Raw genomic sequence first — 17,654 nt, forward strand, 5'->3', positions numbered from 1 at the left:
TTATATAGAGAACAGTGGGCTGGTTTACATTCTCATTCTCTGCTAAGAAATAGGACCAACCAAATTAGTTCCTATTTCTGTATTTTTTATAATACCGAACAGTTTCCAGGGTCTCTGGGACTGAGGATGTCTCTCATCTTTGTCTTTTTTGTAATTTTTATTTGTGTGTCTTCCCTTCTCCCTTGTTCAATAAGATGGCTGTTCCAGAGCAGTGCATCTCTCTGGTTCCAGTGTGATGTAAGCATATGATTGCTCTGCCCACCCTCTCAAATCAAACCCATAATACAAACACACACCTTGGACATTTTACTGGAGATTTGGGGAACTTTTCATTGAAGGCAATTAACAACACACTGTAGCAATTACACTCACAAAAAGTTAAAATGTAACACGCACAGATCAGACATACCCAAATCTTTTATGAAGAGAGAAAAAAAAGTATTCACACTTTGCCCTCCCCTCATCAATCTGATTCTTCTTCTCATTAGTCATCACTGCACTATTGTTTCAAATAGTCACTTTGAGAGAGAGAGAGCTTCCTAGTCACAATCTCTCCCCTTCCCCGTTTCCAGCTTCACAGAGCTGTTAATCTTTTTTAACAAGAACAATTTACTAAGTGTATGAATACAGCATTATGTTCATTCTGACCATTTTAAACATGTCATGTAATTACAGACAAGTGCTTGATATCTCTCCAAAATATATATAAAAAAATACTGAATCAAGAACTTAAGTTTTCAAAAGTGAGTGAGAATTTCATCTTAGGGCTGAATGGAAACTTGGCGAGACCAAACTTCAGTTTGTATGGTAGCTGGATCTTTTTTACACCAGTCATAAGAGCTCAGTTTTTCAAATGGTGCTGTGTTGTTGCTATGATCTAGAGCATGTGACCTGGCTTTTTTCAGCAAACTGTTCACATCCCTTTGAACTGTTGCATTATAGAAAAGAGTTGCTGATTGCGCTGCTGAATACTTTGCTGTTCATCTGTCAATCTTTCATAATCATGGAGAATCTCTTCCTGTGACAAAATCAGAAAACAGAGTTTTAGTGCTCATCCACACCTCCACATAGTCCACATTTTGCCTGTTCTGTTAGACCCTGACAGTCAATACTCCAGTAGTTTGTCTTTGCCCTCCCCCAAATCCCAGTGTTTCCTGTCCATTCATTGAGGTGTGCCCTTATTTTCAATTTGTAGTGTTGAATTATGCGCTTGGTTTCAAGTGAACCACAGAAATTAACACAGCCATACAGCAAACTATACAAAATTTATTGCCTTATGTACTGTTTTGTTTAAGTAGTTTAAACAGTAGGCAAGGCACGAGATTTTGTTTTGTTTCCTTTTTATTATTTTTTAAAAAACTGAATTCTCACCACAGGAATTCTTAAACTAAAATCAGTGATAAAAATAGATCTGAAGAGAAAAAATTATGTTTATGGCTCCTACAAAAATCAGTTGTTTTCCTGAAACGTTTGACAGTAAAAAGTGTGTGTGTGCGCATGCATTCACACACTCACACATCAAGAAACTATAGGCTAACACCAAATTACACTCTCTGAAAGCAATTTAATGCTGTGAGTCAGAACTAGCTATATGTGAGTCATCACTGCATCTCACTTTGGGTCACTTCCTAGTGCAAACACAAAGAAAAACAAAGTCCATTGGACTTTGGACTATTTCTGCTCTTGAAGTCGAAGTGTGTTTGCTGTTGATTTTTTAATCTTGGTAAATAGTCTTTATGAAAAACATAACTTTTGGTCATTTCACCAGATACACAGCAAAAGAGCTAAATCCATATAATTCCTGTGGAAAATAATTGTTGCCCACCCTAAATTGCAGTGGCCAAGACTGAAGCTGTAGTACCATGAGAGGACACTCAGATATTGTAAAAGTAACTAATGATGACTGGTGTCTTTGTTGTGCAACACATCCACAGGGATAGTAACAACTAGTAGAATTGGAGAACAAGACTAGTGACACACTTGTAAAGCTGAGGGCTCATCCAAACAGAGCGGGATAATCCATGTTTTTCATATCCGCTTTGTCATCTGACAGTCCCCACTCACCTGTTTGTTTGCTCTTTCCCGATGTAAAAAAACCCGCTTTTTCACACCCACACACGCAGCAGGAGGACCCCCACATTCTTTTTGCTTTTTCCCAGCTCCGCCTCCAACACAACCCACTACCAGCCAATTGGTGCGCAAAATCTGACATGTGCTCCTCCGCCCATTCACCCACAATCAGCAACACGCATGCGCTTGAACGTAAGAGCGCGAAACTTTGAATTTCCTGTGTCAGTAATGGAGTTCCTTGCTGCTCGCCACTCTTGTATTTTCGATATTACGGAAAAACGAATGTATGTGTTTTTGCTGAGCTTTTCTACAGTGCAGCGCTTGGCTGTGGCTCCCAGCTCCTCCCCAGGAATGCTGCCCCTGAGGGAAGCAAGCAGCACCCCCCGCGGGTGGCCGCTCTTGGCTCGGGTAGGGAATGCGGGCAAAGAGCCTCACGCACTGCTGTGCAAAGCCTAAGAGGTCCAGGCAATTCTGCGAGGTATTGGGGGGTGTTAGAGAAAGAATGGGGCAAGCCATTGTCATGTTGACTTTGCGTGGGGTTAACATGCTGATTTTTAAAAGGGATTTTTTTAAAACAAAAAAAAATCTCCCTCTGAAATTGACAAGAGAGCAGGGAACAGGCTAGTCAGTTTCACGCGAGGGCTGCTCAAAGCATCCCTGCAGATGATGAGGGCGCCCTAGTTACACAACTCGCTCCCCCCACCCATAAATCCATATCAAAATTGCAGAAAAGAGCCCCGCGCGCTGCCGTGCAAAGCTGCACTGAAGCGGCCAGCACAGGCTTTGCGGTGTTCCCACTGATAAAAGAAACGTGCAAACCACTTACATGCCAATAATACCTGTATTTCTGTTAGTTTGTATTTGCGATATTTTGCAAAATCGACTGTATGTGTTTCTACCCTTACGCATATTAACGTTTCTGGAGATACACATGGCTGGCAATTCCACTTATTTCTCCAGAAACGCAGCGGATGCTCTAGCAAACTACTTACAGGAATACCCCGCTATACGGACCTTCACTTAATGTACACAAATCAGCTGGGAGGCACAATCGCGATCAGCTGAGAGGCGCAGCAGCGCAGCAGCAGAGGCTTTAGCGCATGGGGTGGAAATAGACGTGATCGCGCCACTACAAATCAGCTGGGAGGCGCGATCAGCTGAGAGGTGCGGCAGCGCAGCAGCAGAGGCTTTAGCGCGGGGCTTTGAGGCTCTGGATGAAGGAGAGGTAAAAAAAGTTTTAAAAGGTAGTGCTTCACTTTAAGGACATTTTCGATTTATGTACTCGCTCTGGTCCCATTGAGTACGTTAATGTGAGGTATTCCTGTGCCAATATTTCCTGTATCTGCACAGTACAAGTTGCAGAGCCCCCCCCACAACACTGGACCATTGCTCTGACTGGTTCCTTTTTCCCAGGCTTTCCCCGGACATTCGCACACATGTGCAAAAGTGGAAATACATGATTGGCTGGGAAAGAGGGAAGGAAACGCCCAAGAACTGCCCACAGCTGTAAAGTCCGCGGTATTGCATCCGAGCGGCTGAAGGCACAGTGGATGATTCCCGATTTTAAAAAGCAAATCGTATTTTTTGCGGTTATGCCAAAGCGGATTTAACCGCGCGAAAATGTGCAAAAAATTGCGAGGTCATCTGGACGACCGAAAAATAATGAGAACACAAAGCGATCATGTCACACATTATACAGTCGTCTGGATGAGCCCTTAGTGTCTGCTACAGCAGCCACAAGAAGCTTCTGTGGATTCGGGCTTCTCCAGTCATTTCAATGGAAGGGACAGGTCTGCTTTGTGCCAAAGGGAACAAAGGGAGACATTTTAGCCAATTCAGAATTGTGAGGGTAGCTATGCTATACCAGGGGTGGCTAATCTATGACCCTCCGGATGATGTTGGACTGCTATCCAGTGCTGGCTAGTGCCCATTGAGATTGTTGGGATATAAGGCGAGGAGACCAACTGTAAGTGGAGCCAGAGCCAATCACAGGCACAGCCAACTAATTCCAATTTTGTCCCTATCCTCCTCCTTCCTGAGTTCTACAAGGGCAACAATGAGGCTAAGGGGGCAGGCAGGTGTGGGGTTGGCTGAGGGCAAACGAGGTTGGAGAGGCAGTGCCCCATTTGCTCTAATGCACCTGCCTTCTACTATCATCCATGATCATCAGCCTTGATGGCTGGCTAGGAATTGGAATCTGGAGGGCCAAAGATTCTTTATTTTCATTACTTTCTCTAAGTTGTGACCATTGCTTTAGCAAGCAGTCACCCTACATGTCATTCTCATTTTCCCAGGGTTCTCTGGGAAGTGGGACATTGTTAAACCACTCTGAGAGCTGTGACTCTGTAAGGGGAATCAGAGTCTCGTAAGAACTCTCAGCACCCTTCACAAACTACACATCCCAGGATGACTGTTGCCATGACTGTTTAAAGTGGAATATTAGTGGAATAAATGTATGGTGTGGATGTAGCATGGGTAGCAAATGGAAACCAACCCAACATTCTTGACTAGCCTTAGTTCACTTTACTTCACCAGTATTGGTGCTGGAATAGGGAAAAACCTGAAAATCTATGGAGTGCAGTGAAGTAATTTCAAGAATGGTTTGCTCCACCTCCCAGATATCTCTGTTAGGTGCAAAAGAGTAGTTTCCAGATTCTGTTTTACATGCATACAAGGCAAATATCATAAAGTGATTGCTCCACACATCTAATGTGGCCCTAGAGCCTAGACGTGGGATGATTCTGGTGCCCATGGCACACACTGCAATGAAGCCTTTGGGCACACAAGAGCTCTGTGCGCACACTGGAAGTCCCACATGAAAAGGAAGCTGCTCAATCCAGATGTCCTTCAGGGATAACAGAAAAAATTCTGGAAGTGAACCAGCCACCTTGAAGCTAGAGGAAAATGAGTACTATGCGGCCCATTCCATACTCACTGAATAGAAAGAAATGCCAAGGTCTGGAAACAAAAGATAACTAACGAATAGTTGACATAACTAGCAGTTGGTTCCAAAGACTGACAGTGATGTATTGACCCTACAATGCTGAAATACAGTTCCTGTAACAGCAGCATGTTGGTCTGGCAAAAAGTTCCATGCATACCACAGAAAGCAAGCCTTAAGGACAGGACATAAGGAAAAGCCCTAATTTGTAAAAATATTTACCCTCAGTTTGTAGAGCTCTTTTCTTTCCTTGTCATTCTCTTCTGCTCTGGCTTTGAGCCACGCTTCATTCTGAGTTTTGTGTTTTTCTAGCATCTCTTGTAGATCCTGACATTTTTAAAATAAAAATAATTTTAAAATCCATTCTGGTACAGTTTTAAGTGTTTTTCTGCTACTCAGTTAAAGATATAGGGCGAGATCAAACGTAACAGTACAAGAAGTCTTATCATAAATAGAATAGCGGAGTTGTAAGGGGCCTATAAGGCCACTGAGTTCAACTCCCTGCTCAATGTAGGAATTCAAGTTAAAGCATACCTGACAGGTGGCTGTCCAGCTGCCTCTTAAATGCCTCCAGTTCTGGAGAGCTCGCCACCTCCCTAGGTAATTGGTTCCATTGTCATACTGCTCTAACAGTAAGGAAGTTTTTTCTGAAGTTCAGCCAAAATCTGGCATCCTGTAAGTTGAGTCCATGATTCCATGTCCTGCACTCTGGGGTGATGGAGAAGAGACCCTGGCCCTTCTCTGTGTGACAACCTTTCAAGTACTTGAAGAGTGCAATCATATCTCCCCTCTGTCTTCTCTAAGTGGGAGAGTTGGCGCTGTATTTGTTGCACAAGTGATTTTCACTGCACAGGCAGCAGTACAAATAGAAGTAGTATATAACAGTACAATAAAGTATATGAAAGATTAATGCTTCACATCACTTCCTCCAACTCAGTCTGCCCATCGGATTCAGTTAAAAACAGAACTCCTGTCTAGTGGATGACTGTTCCGCTAACTGCCACATTTGGATCTCACCCCATGACAGAGATTAATGAGACATTCAGAATAGCTCCAGACATCTAATTTAACATGCTCACAGAGGTGGCCATAATATAGAACTGGATCTATTGACAGATCTCTGAGCGATTTACAATACATCAGTAAGGATTTTTGACTCCCAAATGTATAATAGCAGCAGCAGTAAAAGCTCCTCCCCCAGCTGATCCTAAATTATACTGCTGAAATGGAGAGAGCTTGGGACAACCATGAGTAGACTTTAATGCAGGGAAACTATGAACTCCATTCAATTCTGATACGAAAAAATATTCATGGGCTAAGAATTCTTTAATTCAAAGTGTAAATCTTTTTGCATCAGCCTCTGATGGGTGGATCTTGGGATCCTAGTAAAAAAGTAGTTTCTGCAAGGCTGAAGTCTGCCCATCTCAGCCTTAGAACCCTTCCAACCATTCATTCATTCATGTAACAACAATAAAAACTGAGCAAGCAAAAAGTATTTCAAAGCAATCAGTAGAATAGAAGATTCACGGCATCAAACTAAGTGACGTTCCCATTAAATCACAATGAAACGATTCAACTCCAAAACATCTGTCCAGAGCAAGTCAAGTGGTGATAGAGGTTGCCAATCATGTTCTTCGTATGAAATGTAGGCAGTGAAGCAATACCAGCATTAATAAAAATTGTGGTCATCACTAAATTTCTTTTTGCTTCCACCTGTTTTAGCCTTTTTTCTATCAGAGTACCAGCCAAGTGTCATAAGTAAAAGCTACCTAAGCAGATGTAGCAGTGCCAGGTCAGTATTTTAGAGAGGGACAGAAACCTACCTTCTGTTGATTTTTAAAGTGTTTGTTGTACTGCTCTTTTTCATCTTGGAAAGCCAATGTCGCCTGGACCAGTTCAGCTTTTGCACTGAAAACAGACCATACAAGAAAATAAAGGTTGGATTTATGAGGGGTTCCTCCCCCCCCCACATACACCCAAAATGAAAACCTAAACTTAAACATACCAAAGAGATAAGGGGTAGATCAAAGCAAATTATGGTTTTGGCACTTTTTTAAAAAAAGTATCACATAGTTTAGTGCATTTTCTTTAAAAAGATCCCACCCACTGTCCCAGCTAGGACATTGACTTTGTGCTCCTACAGTCTTGCTTGGGGTGTTAATTATGTCCCTTTTGCACTTATTTTTAGGGTTCTGGGATGCTGTACAGAAGGAGTAGTAAATCCATTTATTGTATGAACCAATGTTTGGCTTCAGAAAGCCATGATTATCATTATGTCTAAGTCAAAGGCTGGAGGAGCAAAAAAGATGCTAGTAGTAATACTAGACCACCTCACGTCAAACAGCTACACCACGCCCCTTTTGAGTTTGACGGGTGACGTCAGTGGAAGTCCCACCCCGGAAGGCCCACCCGCCATTTCCGGTTCCCCTGATGACCTCACCGGATATCCTGTCCCACAGAAGCCCCAGCCCTCATACCCCACCCTGGAAACAGTAACCCTGTGACCCTCCAGGAGCACGTGGCCCTCGCTGGACCACTGGGCGTATTTTTACTCAAAACGGGGTCCCGGATTGGTCCCTATAGGGGCATGTGACCCCTCTATGAGCATGTGGTCTCCAGGGGACCAATCTGAAGAGGTTTAAAACCCAAAGGTGAAAGCAGAGTGCCCCCCTCTCCGGACCGCTCCCTATAGGGGCATGTGACCCCTCTATGAGCACGTGGATGCCTGGGGACCAATCTGAAGAGGTTTAAAACTCCTAGGTGAAATTAGGGTACCAGAAATGGACCCCGAAGGGGTCCATCTCCACCCCTCCTCTCCAGAACAGCCCATTAGGGGTAAGTAACCCCTCTACAGCTACGTCACCCAATGGGGAGGTTTTGAATCCCTAACCAATCAGGAGAGGGGACGGAGAGATCTGGTACAGAAGTGCATTTTGCATGCCCAGACACGCTCTGAGGATCGAACATGGAACCTGCCAGCACCCCTTTGAGTCCTACGGAATTAACTATACCGCCACCCGCAGAGAGACCTAACCCTCGAAAGCGCTTTATTAGCACAAGTTCTAATGAAGATGAATGTTTTTCACCAACTAAACTGCTAAAAGAGGAAGAGAACAGCCAAATGTGGAACAGCATGTTGGAGGCCATTGCAACAGATAACGCTGTAATGCCGGTAAGATTTAAGTGTAAACTACATGCGTGGAGAACTGCAAAATATAGGAGAGGCAAAAAATGTGAAAACATGTCCTTACTTTTCTAGGGATCTTCAGTAACTGAAAACGCTGCTGAAGCTAGCTCCCCGACATGTCCAACAGTCCTGTGGAAGACGATATCAACAGGAAACATTCACATGCAGGTTTGTAGAGTGATTATATGCATGGTGTATTATAAAAACAAACAAAGGTCTGTGTTTGATTTTTTTCTAATTTTTTTCTTTTTTAGGACTCTGCAGATCTGACAAGAAATCATCCCAGGCATATCATCCTTAGAAGCATTCTAGGCATTCAAACCCATGAAACAGACAATATTTTACCAAGAAAACGGAAGGCAGCAATGAAATGCATTGTCAGAGCAGCTGTGCATGCCATTTTGAAGCACTGTTTAATGCAAAATATGTATGAAACTTGTGAGGAATGTCTAATTCAAGCCCCAGGTCAGAAATCACATGAATGTCTGAACTGGACAAATCCTGTCCTTTCTAGAATGTTGAGAATTATATGTGGAAAGATCTGTTTTAAAAGTGTGCTTCATGTTGTTATCTTAACAGCTTACAGTCTGAATTGTCTTGTTCTAACACAAGAAACTGTTGATGAAGTATTAAATCTTGTTACCAAAGTAGGCCGTTCCCAGAAGTCTGTCAAAGTTGTTGAAAAGATACTGAGAGACACTGACCAGTCATATCTAAGCCACATTTTAAATGTTATTAAGAACAGAAGTTACAAAACTTTTCTAATATCTCTCAATGAATCTTCTGAATAAAACGCTCTATTTGGAAACATAGTGTGTTTTTCTTTCTTTTTTAAAAATAAAGATGTAAATACATGACTCCTCCAATGGAACACATGAATGATTAAATTAGGACAGGGCTCACGGGGTGGGTGGGGGGTGGGGGTGAGCTAATCATCCTCACCATTTCTGCTTTAATGCCAAAAGTAAATACATCTATTGGATGCTGACCATGAGCAGCTTCCTAGGATTTAATCCTATATGGACAGCTTCTCCTAGGCCTTAATTCAAACTAGGGAGATTACTGTTTAAACAGAATAAACGTACAGGATCTGTTTTTTATACCCCTCTAGGTAAATCTCTGAAAACTAAAATATAGGGTTACCTGTGAGCTAAAGAAGCTGCCCCTGCATGCAGCATGTTTGTAAGATGTAGGGTTTTTATACTGTATAATCTGAATGAACTGTGTTAAATTCAGGCTTACCAGAGAGCTATAGCAACCCCCACAACAACAAAAAAGAGCCACTTTGCAACATACCTGTAATATTGTGGAACCAATCACAGATCAAAGATACCCAGTTTAGCAGTGTTTTTCAGGATGCAGTTATCCATGGTTATTTTTGTAAAACACGTGGTTTTGCATGGCACCCTAGAAACTAGCCATCCATACAGTGTAAGGTCCTGGGAAAAATGGCTGTGACCACATGGGCCAGAAGAAAAAATGGCTGTGACCACATGGTATTGGATGTGGCCAATACTGGACGCTCTCTATAGGTAAAAAAAAAAATAGCAGTTCTCCAGGGTGTAAACCAATCACAGAGCCTTGGTCTGTATACAATAGGTGTGGTGATATAAAAGAGCCTACACAACTCAAGATCTTTCTCTTTTACCTGGCATTGGTGAGTACCCTCTACTGTTTTCCTAGCATGATTTAATAATTTTAAGGCCTGGTGGCTGTTTCTAGCCCTTTTTAAAATTCTTTGCCCCCCGCAGTCTGTTTCTCTCAGCAGATACTCTCTAATCTTCTAGAAGGTAATTGTTTATTTCATTAATGTGGTGCATGGTTTAAACATAGTATAGATTACCCCACAGCAATTATTTGCAAGTATGTACATTTTTCCCTAGCACTTTTTAAAATTCTTTTTAAAATTCTTCCCCCCCCGCAGTCTGTTTCTCTCTGCAAACACACTCTAATCTTCTAGAAGGTAAATTGTTTATTTCATTAATGCGATGCATGGTTTAAGCGTTGTATAGAAAAGTCCACAACTATTATTTGCAAGTATGTACATTTTTCCTAGCACGATTTTAAAAGTTTGAGACCATGTGGCTGTTTCTAGCCCTTTTTAAAATTCTTTTCCCCCCGCAGAGGCTGTCTCTCTCTCTGCAAACACACTCTAATCTTCTAGAAGGTAAATTGTTTATTTCATTAATGCGATGCATAGTTTAAGCGTTGTATAGAAAAGTCCACAGCAATTATTTGCAAGGATGCACATTTTTCCTAGCACGATTTAAAAAGTTTGAGGCCGTGTGGCTGTTTCTAGCCCCTTTTAAAATTCTTTCCCCCCCCACAGAGGCTGACTCACAATTACAGTTGTGTGGAGTTCCTCTGACACAGAGCAATGAGGAACAGCTTACACATTACATCACAGCATACATCATGAGTACAAAATCAGAATGGATCTTGGAAAATGGTGGCTGGGTGAGTATGACAAATATATATATATATATATATATATATATATATATATAGTTCTTAAGTTTGAGAAAATAGCTGACTTCAGCCATAACAATAAATTCTCTCTATCTTTATTGCAGGAATATGGTTTTGTTAAGCAATTTGAGAGACCTTTCCACAATGCGAAGATCAGAATCATGGACTTATTCAAGACTTACTATTCGATGTTTTGGTTAATATACCCAGTTTAATTTTCTAGCTGAGAAATAAATGTACAAGCCCCATAACATTCAGAAGGTCTCCTATAATTTATGCACCAGTCTTTAGACCTCGTGCCTTTTGAGGATTTCTTTATATAAACATGCATTAATTACCTTCAAACAGATTGGATAAATTTTGCTGCATTGTCTTTGATGCTTTCCCACCCTGAAGAACAGAATCTGTGGAAAAAAATAGGGGGAATTCTTCACATGGGACCATAAATAAACTATATGTTGCAAACTTGACGAGAAAAAAGAGCTTACTTGCAGACATTCTCTTTATGACGTCTGGGGGCTTTTTTCTATACTATATTTAAAAAAGAAAAGTAATTTTAAACCGTGTTATTGCAGCAGAGCGCTAACAGTCGCACGGCTTCAAACTTTTTAAAATCGTGCTAGGAAAAATGTACATACTTGCAAATAATAGTTGTGGACTTTTCTATACAATGTTTAAACTATGTATCATATTTATGAAATAAACATTTTACCTTCTAGAAGCTCAGAGTGTGTTTGCAGAGAGAGAGTCAGCCTCTGTGTGGGGGGAAAAGAATTTTAAAAGGGGCTAGAAACAGCCACACGGCCTCAAACTTTTTAAATCTGTTGACCATTGAACCACACTGTCACTGAGTTGTTTCACGCAACAACGCACACACATCAACAGGGGTTATGGGCCCAGATCCACAGTGTGTTACACAAGAGTAAGTTGCTGGTCTGAAAGGCAGACGGAGTTCCAGAGGGCAGCTTGATCAATTGTACCAGACAGAGGTGAGCAACATGGCTGTAAACCTGTCTGGGGGAGGCTTGCCAATGGAAAGATTGACGGAAAAGAATTTTGCCAGCTGGAAGCCGAGGATGAGGGCTTTGCTGATGAAAGAGGATTTATGGGACATTATAGATGGACCCCCTCCGGCGGTACTGACCGCGGCCTGGACGCGTAGAGATCAGAAGGCGCAAGCTTTTATACTTCTGGCTCTATCAGATTTTCAACTTCTACACGTGAGAGATGTTACAAACGCCAAACAGATGTGGGACGTGTTGGAAGGCATTCATATGCAACAGACTGCGGGATCTAGATTGTGTTTGGCATGGAAGCTTTACCAGATGCGCTTCACGGGTGAGTGCGAAATGAGTGAGCATCTCACGGAATTCATACGTTTCTTTGCTGAGCTGACGGACCGAGGCGTCGAGCACTCTGAACTTCAGAAGACCTATCTGTTCCTGGCTTCACTCGATGGGACTTGGAATAATATGGTCATGGCTTTCGAAGCCATGCCTGACGGAGGTCTGAACGTTGCATTTATTGAGGAAAAACTGTCCCAGGAATGGCAGCGGAGACAAGAGGCGAAAAGTGCTGAGGAAAAGCAAAGAGCCAAGCTGAAAGAGGAAAGCAGCAGCAGACAGGAAAACAAGCAAGAACAGCAACGGCTGAAATCTTGTTATGCCTGTGGGGCTCGTGGGCATCTTCAAAGAGACTGTGCGGTCAAGCGAAACTCCAGGGATGGCAGCTTGAAGCAGGGAAGTGTGAACTTTGTTTGTAAACAGAAGTCTCAAGATTTAGGACCTGTTAACTGGATTGTTGACAGCGGGGCAAGCCATATATTAATCAAAGACAGGAGTTTGTTTTACTCTTCAGAAAACGTGCAGGATTTTGTGCAACTTGAGGATGGATCACAGAAGAGGGTGGAAGCCCGAGGACTGGTGAGATTTGATAAACTGGGAGTACTTTCAGAATGTTTGTTTGTTCCAGAATTAGCTCATAATATGTTGTCAGTCAGAAAACTGGTGAATTCTGGGTATTGTGTAACGTTTGACAGAGGAAAATGTTTTGTGCAGAGAAGAGACAAAGTTGTCTGCCAGGGATTCATGACACAAGGGCAGTTTAAAATGACCATAGGTGTGAAGTGTGCTGATGCCTTGAGTTTAATGGGGCAGAAAGGTAATGACCGCCAGAGCTGTAAAAAGACAGTGGAAAAAGGCACACAGTCAGTGTTTACTGCTCACATGGAATCTTCATGTAATGCAATCAGGTTAATGCCTAAGAGAGTGCAAAGCAGCCGAAGTTACAAGCCACAGGGTAAGAGACGTGGCAAACGTGCACCTAGAGCACAAGAGAATGCATATTTCAGAGTTTGGTGTCCAGAAACACAGCAATTAATTCTGAGCAGAAGCATTAAAGTCTCAGAAAAGCCTTGGGATCAAAGGGAAACTGTTGTTCTTACAGGGTCAGATGACACACAAGCACAATCATTTAAGCCAAATCTAGACATTAAACTGGAGGGCACACATATTCCACTCAGAGATGTGTTAAATGAGCTCATTTGTGGAAAACGAAGATCAAAGAAACGTAAGGTTGAGGAAATGGAATCTCCTGCGCAGGCTGTGCCAAGCACAAGCACAGATGGGGGGGCAGAGAGAGCAGAAGCCCTAGTGCCATTAAGACGTTCTACAAGAGTAAACATAGGGAAACCGCCAGAAAGATATACTGTGGGGGTAATTACCAGTCCTGGAATGCATAAACTGGTGGAAATGGATCCTGACACTTTGTATTTGACATGTGTACAGCCAAAGTTTGATTGAATAAAGTTTTAGCTAAATGTGCAGAGATGTTCTGAACTGTACTGAAATGTAAGCTGTATTGCAAGATGTATTGTAGAAATGTATTATTGTAATTGTTGTAATGAATTACAGACATGATGGGAAAAAGGGGGGATAGTTGACCATTGAACCACACTGTCACTGAGTGTTTTTCCATCAAGTCTGAAAGTGCGGAAATCTGTAGCTAAGAGAAGTTATGTCTTTGCCCAGTCTGGGAATGGATAGCCAAGGCCGTTGTCATGGCAGCATCAAGATAGACTGGGAGAGTTCTAGCAGCTATCTGTGTTGAGCTGAGTCTTCTGTGTAATGTCTTTGAACTGAGAACTTCTCTCCTAGAGGGGGGGATCTTAAAGCCTTAAGCCATAATGTCTTAATAAAAGACTCTTAACCTGATCTAATGCATCTGAGAAGTTTCTTGAGCAACTTAACTCCAACGTAACGTATGCTGTTTCACGCAACAACGCACACACATCAACAAAATCGTGCTAGGAAAAATGTGCATCCTTGCAAATAATTGCTGTGGACTTTTCTATACAATGCTTAAACTATGCATCACATTAATGAAATAAACAATTTACCTTCTAGAAGATTAGAGTGTGTTTGCAGAGAGAGAGACAGCCTCTGCGGGGGGAAAAGAATTTTAAAAAGGGCTAGAAACAGCCACATGGTCTCAAACTTTTAAAATCGTGCTAGGAAAAATGTACATACTTGCAAATAATAGTTGTGGACTTTTCTATACAACGCTTAAACTATGCATCGCATTAATGAAATAAACAATTTACCTTCTAGAAGATTAGAGTGTGTTTGCAGAGAGAAACAGACTGCGGGGGGGGGGGAAGAATTTTAAAAAGAATTTTAAAAAGTGCTAGGGAAAAATGTACATACTTGCAAATAATTGCTGTGGGGTAATCTATACTATGTTTAAACCATGCACCACATTAATGAAATAAACAATTACCTTCTAGAAGATTAGAGAGTATCTGCTGAGAGAAACAGACTGCGGGGGGCAAAGAATTTTAAAAAGAATTTTAAAAAGGGCTAGAAACAGCCACCAGGCCTTAAAATTATTAAATCATGCTAGGAAAACAGTAGAGGGTACTCACCAATGCCAGGTAAAAGAGAAAGATCTTGAGTTGTGTAGGCTCTTTTATATCACCACACCTATTGTATACAGACCAAGGCTCTGTGATTGGTTTACACCCTGGAGAACTGCTATTTTTTTTTTTACCTATAGAGAGCGTCCAGTATTGGCCACATCCAATACCATGTGGTCACAGCCATTTTTTCTTCTGGCCCATGTGGTCACAGCCATTTTTCCCAGGACCTTACACTGTATGGATGGCTAGTTTCTAGGGTGCCATGCAAAACCACGTGTTTTACAAAAATAACCATGGATAACTGCATCCTGAAAAACACTGCTAAACTGGGTATCTTTGATCTGTGATTGGTTCCACAATATTACAGGTATGTTGCAAAGTGGCTCTTTTTTGTTGTTGTGGGGGTTGCTATAGCTCTCTGGTAAGCCTGAATTTAACACAGTTCATTCAGATTATACAGTATAAAAACCCTACATCTTACAAACATGCTGCATGCAGGGGCAGCTTCTTTAGCTCACAGGTAACCCTATATTTTAGTTTTCAGAGATTTACCTAGAGGGGTATAAAAAACAGATCCTGTACATTTATTCTGTTTAAACAGTAATCTCCCTAGTTTGAATTAAGGCCTAGGAGAAGCTGTCCATATAGGATTAAATCCTAGGAAGCTGCTCATGGTCAGCATCCAATAGATGTATTTACTTTTGGCATTAAAGCAGAAATGGTGAGGATGATTAGCTCACCCCCACCCCCCACCCACCCCGTGAGCCCTGTCCTAATTTAATCATTCATGTGTTCCATTGGAGGAGTCATGTATTTACATCTTTATTTTTAAAAAAGAAAGAAAAACACACTATGTTTCCAAATAGAGCGTTTTATTCAGAAGATTCATTGAGAGATATTAGAAAAGTTTTGTAACTTCTGTTCTTAATAACATTTAAAATGTGGCTTAGATATGACTGGTCAGTATCTCTCAGTATCTTTTCAACAACTTTGACAGACTTCTGGGAACGGCCTACTTTGGTAACAAGATTTAATACTTCATCAACAGTTTCTTGTGTTAGAACAAGACAATTCAGACTGTAAGCTGTTAAGATAACAACATGAAGCACACTTTAAAACAGATCTTTCCACATATAATTCTCAACATTCTAGAAAGGACAGGATTTGTCCAGTTCAGACATTCATGTGATTTCTGACCTGGGACTTGAATTAGACATTCCTCACAAGTTTCATACATATTTTGCATTAAACAGTGCTTCAAAATGGCATGCACAGCTGCTCTGACAATGCATTTCATTGCTGCCTTCTGTTTTCTTGGTAAAATATTGTCTGTTTCATGGGTTTGAATGCCTAGAATGCTTCTAAGGATGATATGCCTGGGATGATTTCTTGTCAGATCTGCAGAGTCCTAAAAAAGAAAAAAATTAGAAAAAAATCAAACACAGACCTTTGTTTGTTTTTATAATACACCATGCATATAATCACTCTACAAACCTGCATGTGAATGTTTCCTGTTGATATCGTCTTCCACAGGACTGTTGGACATGTCGGGGAGCTAGCTTCAGCAGCGTTTTCAGTTACTGAAGATCCCTAGAAAAGTAAGGACATGTTTTCACATTTTTTGCCTCTCCTATATTTTGCAGTTCTCCACGCATGTAGTTTACACTTAAATCTTACCGGCATTACAGCGTTATCTGTTGCAATGGCCTCCAACATGCTGTTCCACATTTGGCTGTTCTCTTCCTCTTTTAGCAGTTTAGTTGGTGAAAAACGTTCATCTTCATTAGAACTTGTGCTAATAAAGCGCTTTCGAGGGTTAGGTCTCTCTGCGGGTATAGTTAATTCCGTAGGACTCAAAGGGGTGCTGGCAGGTTCCATGTTCGATCCTCAGAGCGTGTCTGGGCATGCAAAATGCACTTCTGTACCAGATCTCTCCGTCCCCTCTCCTGATTGGTTAGGGATTCAAAACCTCCCCATTGGGTGACGTAGCTGTAGAGGGGTTACTTACCCCTAATGGGCTGTTCTGGAGAGGAGGGGTGGAGATGGACCCCTTCGGGGTCCATTTCCGGTACCCTAATTTCACCTAGGAGTTTTAAACCTCTTCAGATTGGTCCCCAGGCATCCACGTGCTCATAGAGGGGTCACATGCCCCTATAGGGAGCGGTCCGGAGAGGGGGGCACTCTGCTTTCACCTTTGGGGTGCATTTCCGGCACTCTGCTTTCACCTTTGGGGTTTAAACCTCTTCAGATTGGTCCCCTGGAGACCACGTGCTCATAGAGGGGTCACATGCCCCTGTAGGGACCAATCCGGGACCCCATTTTGAGTAAAAATACGCCCAGTGGTCCAGCGAGGGCCACATGCTCCTGGGGGGGTCACAGGGTTACTGTTTCTGGGGTGGGGTATGAGGGCTGGGGCTTCTGGGGGACAGGATATCCAGTGAGGTCATCAGGGGAACCGGAAATGGCGGGTGGGCCTTCCGGGGTGGGCCTTCCGCTGACGTCACCCATCAAACTCAAAAGGGGCATGGCGTAGCTGTTTGACGTGAGGTGGTCTAGTATTACTACTGATGCTGGCTAAGTGTCCTTGAATACAGGCATCATTAGCTTCCTACCATTCCAGCTTCAAGAGAAACACAGTGATATGCTCTGTATCTTCCTTTGAAGATGGGAGTCTTGATGCTTGATAGCTCTCTGATAGCAGCACCAAAAGGACTCCTAGATGAGTGAATCCTGGTTACCCCCTATTCTAATTAAAACCAAAAAAAAGGAGAGAATATATCCCTGTGATTAATTCAAGTCTGTGCTGGAGCAACACAGAATTGTTGTTTAATTGGAAATGAAATAGCTTATTAGTCTGATCCATTGATATCTTCAGGTACCTTTTGATTTTACATGTTTCCTGTTCACAGATCAGAGTTACCTATGTTTCTGTTTGATTAAACTGGGAAGCAGCTGTTCATGGAAAAACACACCTAAATTAAATTTCATTTTGGGATGAAAGTCTAAAATATGAACTGAGCACTTCAAATCTGAGGTGAGTGATGTCTTCACCATTTACTGGTAATTACCCA

At 42.1% G+C, this 17,654-nt stretch overlaps 1 protein-coding gene across 1 annotated transcript in view; it reads right to left on the reverse strand.

Moving 5' to 3' along the window:
* Positions 1 to 567: 567 nt before the first annotated feature.
* The window catches only part of LOC133376984 (actin-fragmin kinase-like), a 106,307-nt gene continuing 89,220 nt past the window's right edge, over positions 568 to 17,654 (reverse strand). The window contains exons 17-19 of the mRNA XM_061610141.1: positions 6,835 to 6,919; positions 5,234 to 5,338; positions 568 to 1,018 (exon numbers count right to left, since the gene is read on the reverse strand). Of these exons, the coding sequence (XP_061466125.1) occupies positions 914 to 1,018; positions 5,234 to 5,338; positions 6,835 to 6,919 (295 nt within the window). The 3' untranslated portion in view covers positions 568 to 913. The remainder of the gene's footprint in view (positions 1,019 to 5,233; positions 5,339 to 6,834; positions 6,920 to 17,654) is intronic.

Source organism: Rhineura floridana, chromosome 1, assembly GCF_030035675.1.
Source record: "Rhineura floridana isolate rRhiFlo1 chromosome 1, rRhiFlo1.hap2, whole genome shotgun sequence".
In the NCBI taxonomy this organism is placed as follows: domain Eukaryota; kingdom Metazoa; phylum Chordata; class Lepidosauria; order Squamata; family Rhineuridae; genus Rhineura; species Rhineura floridana.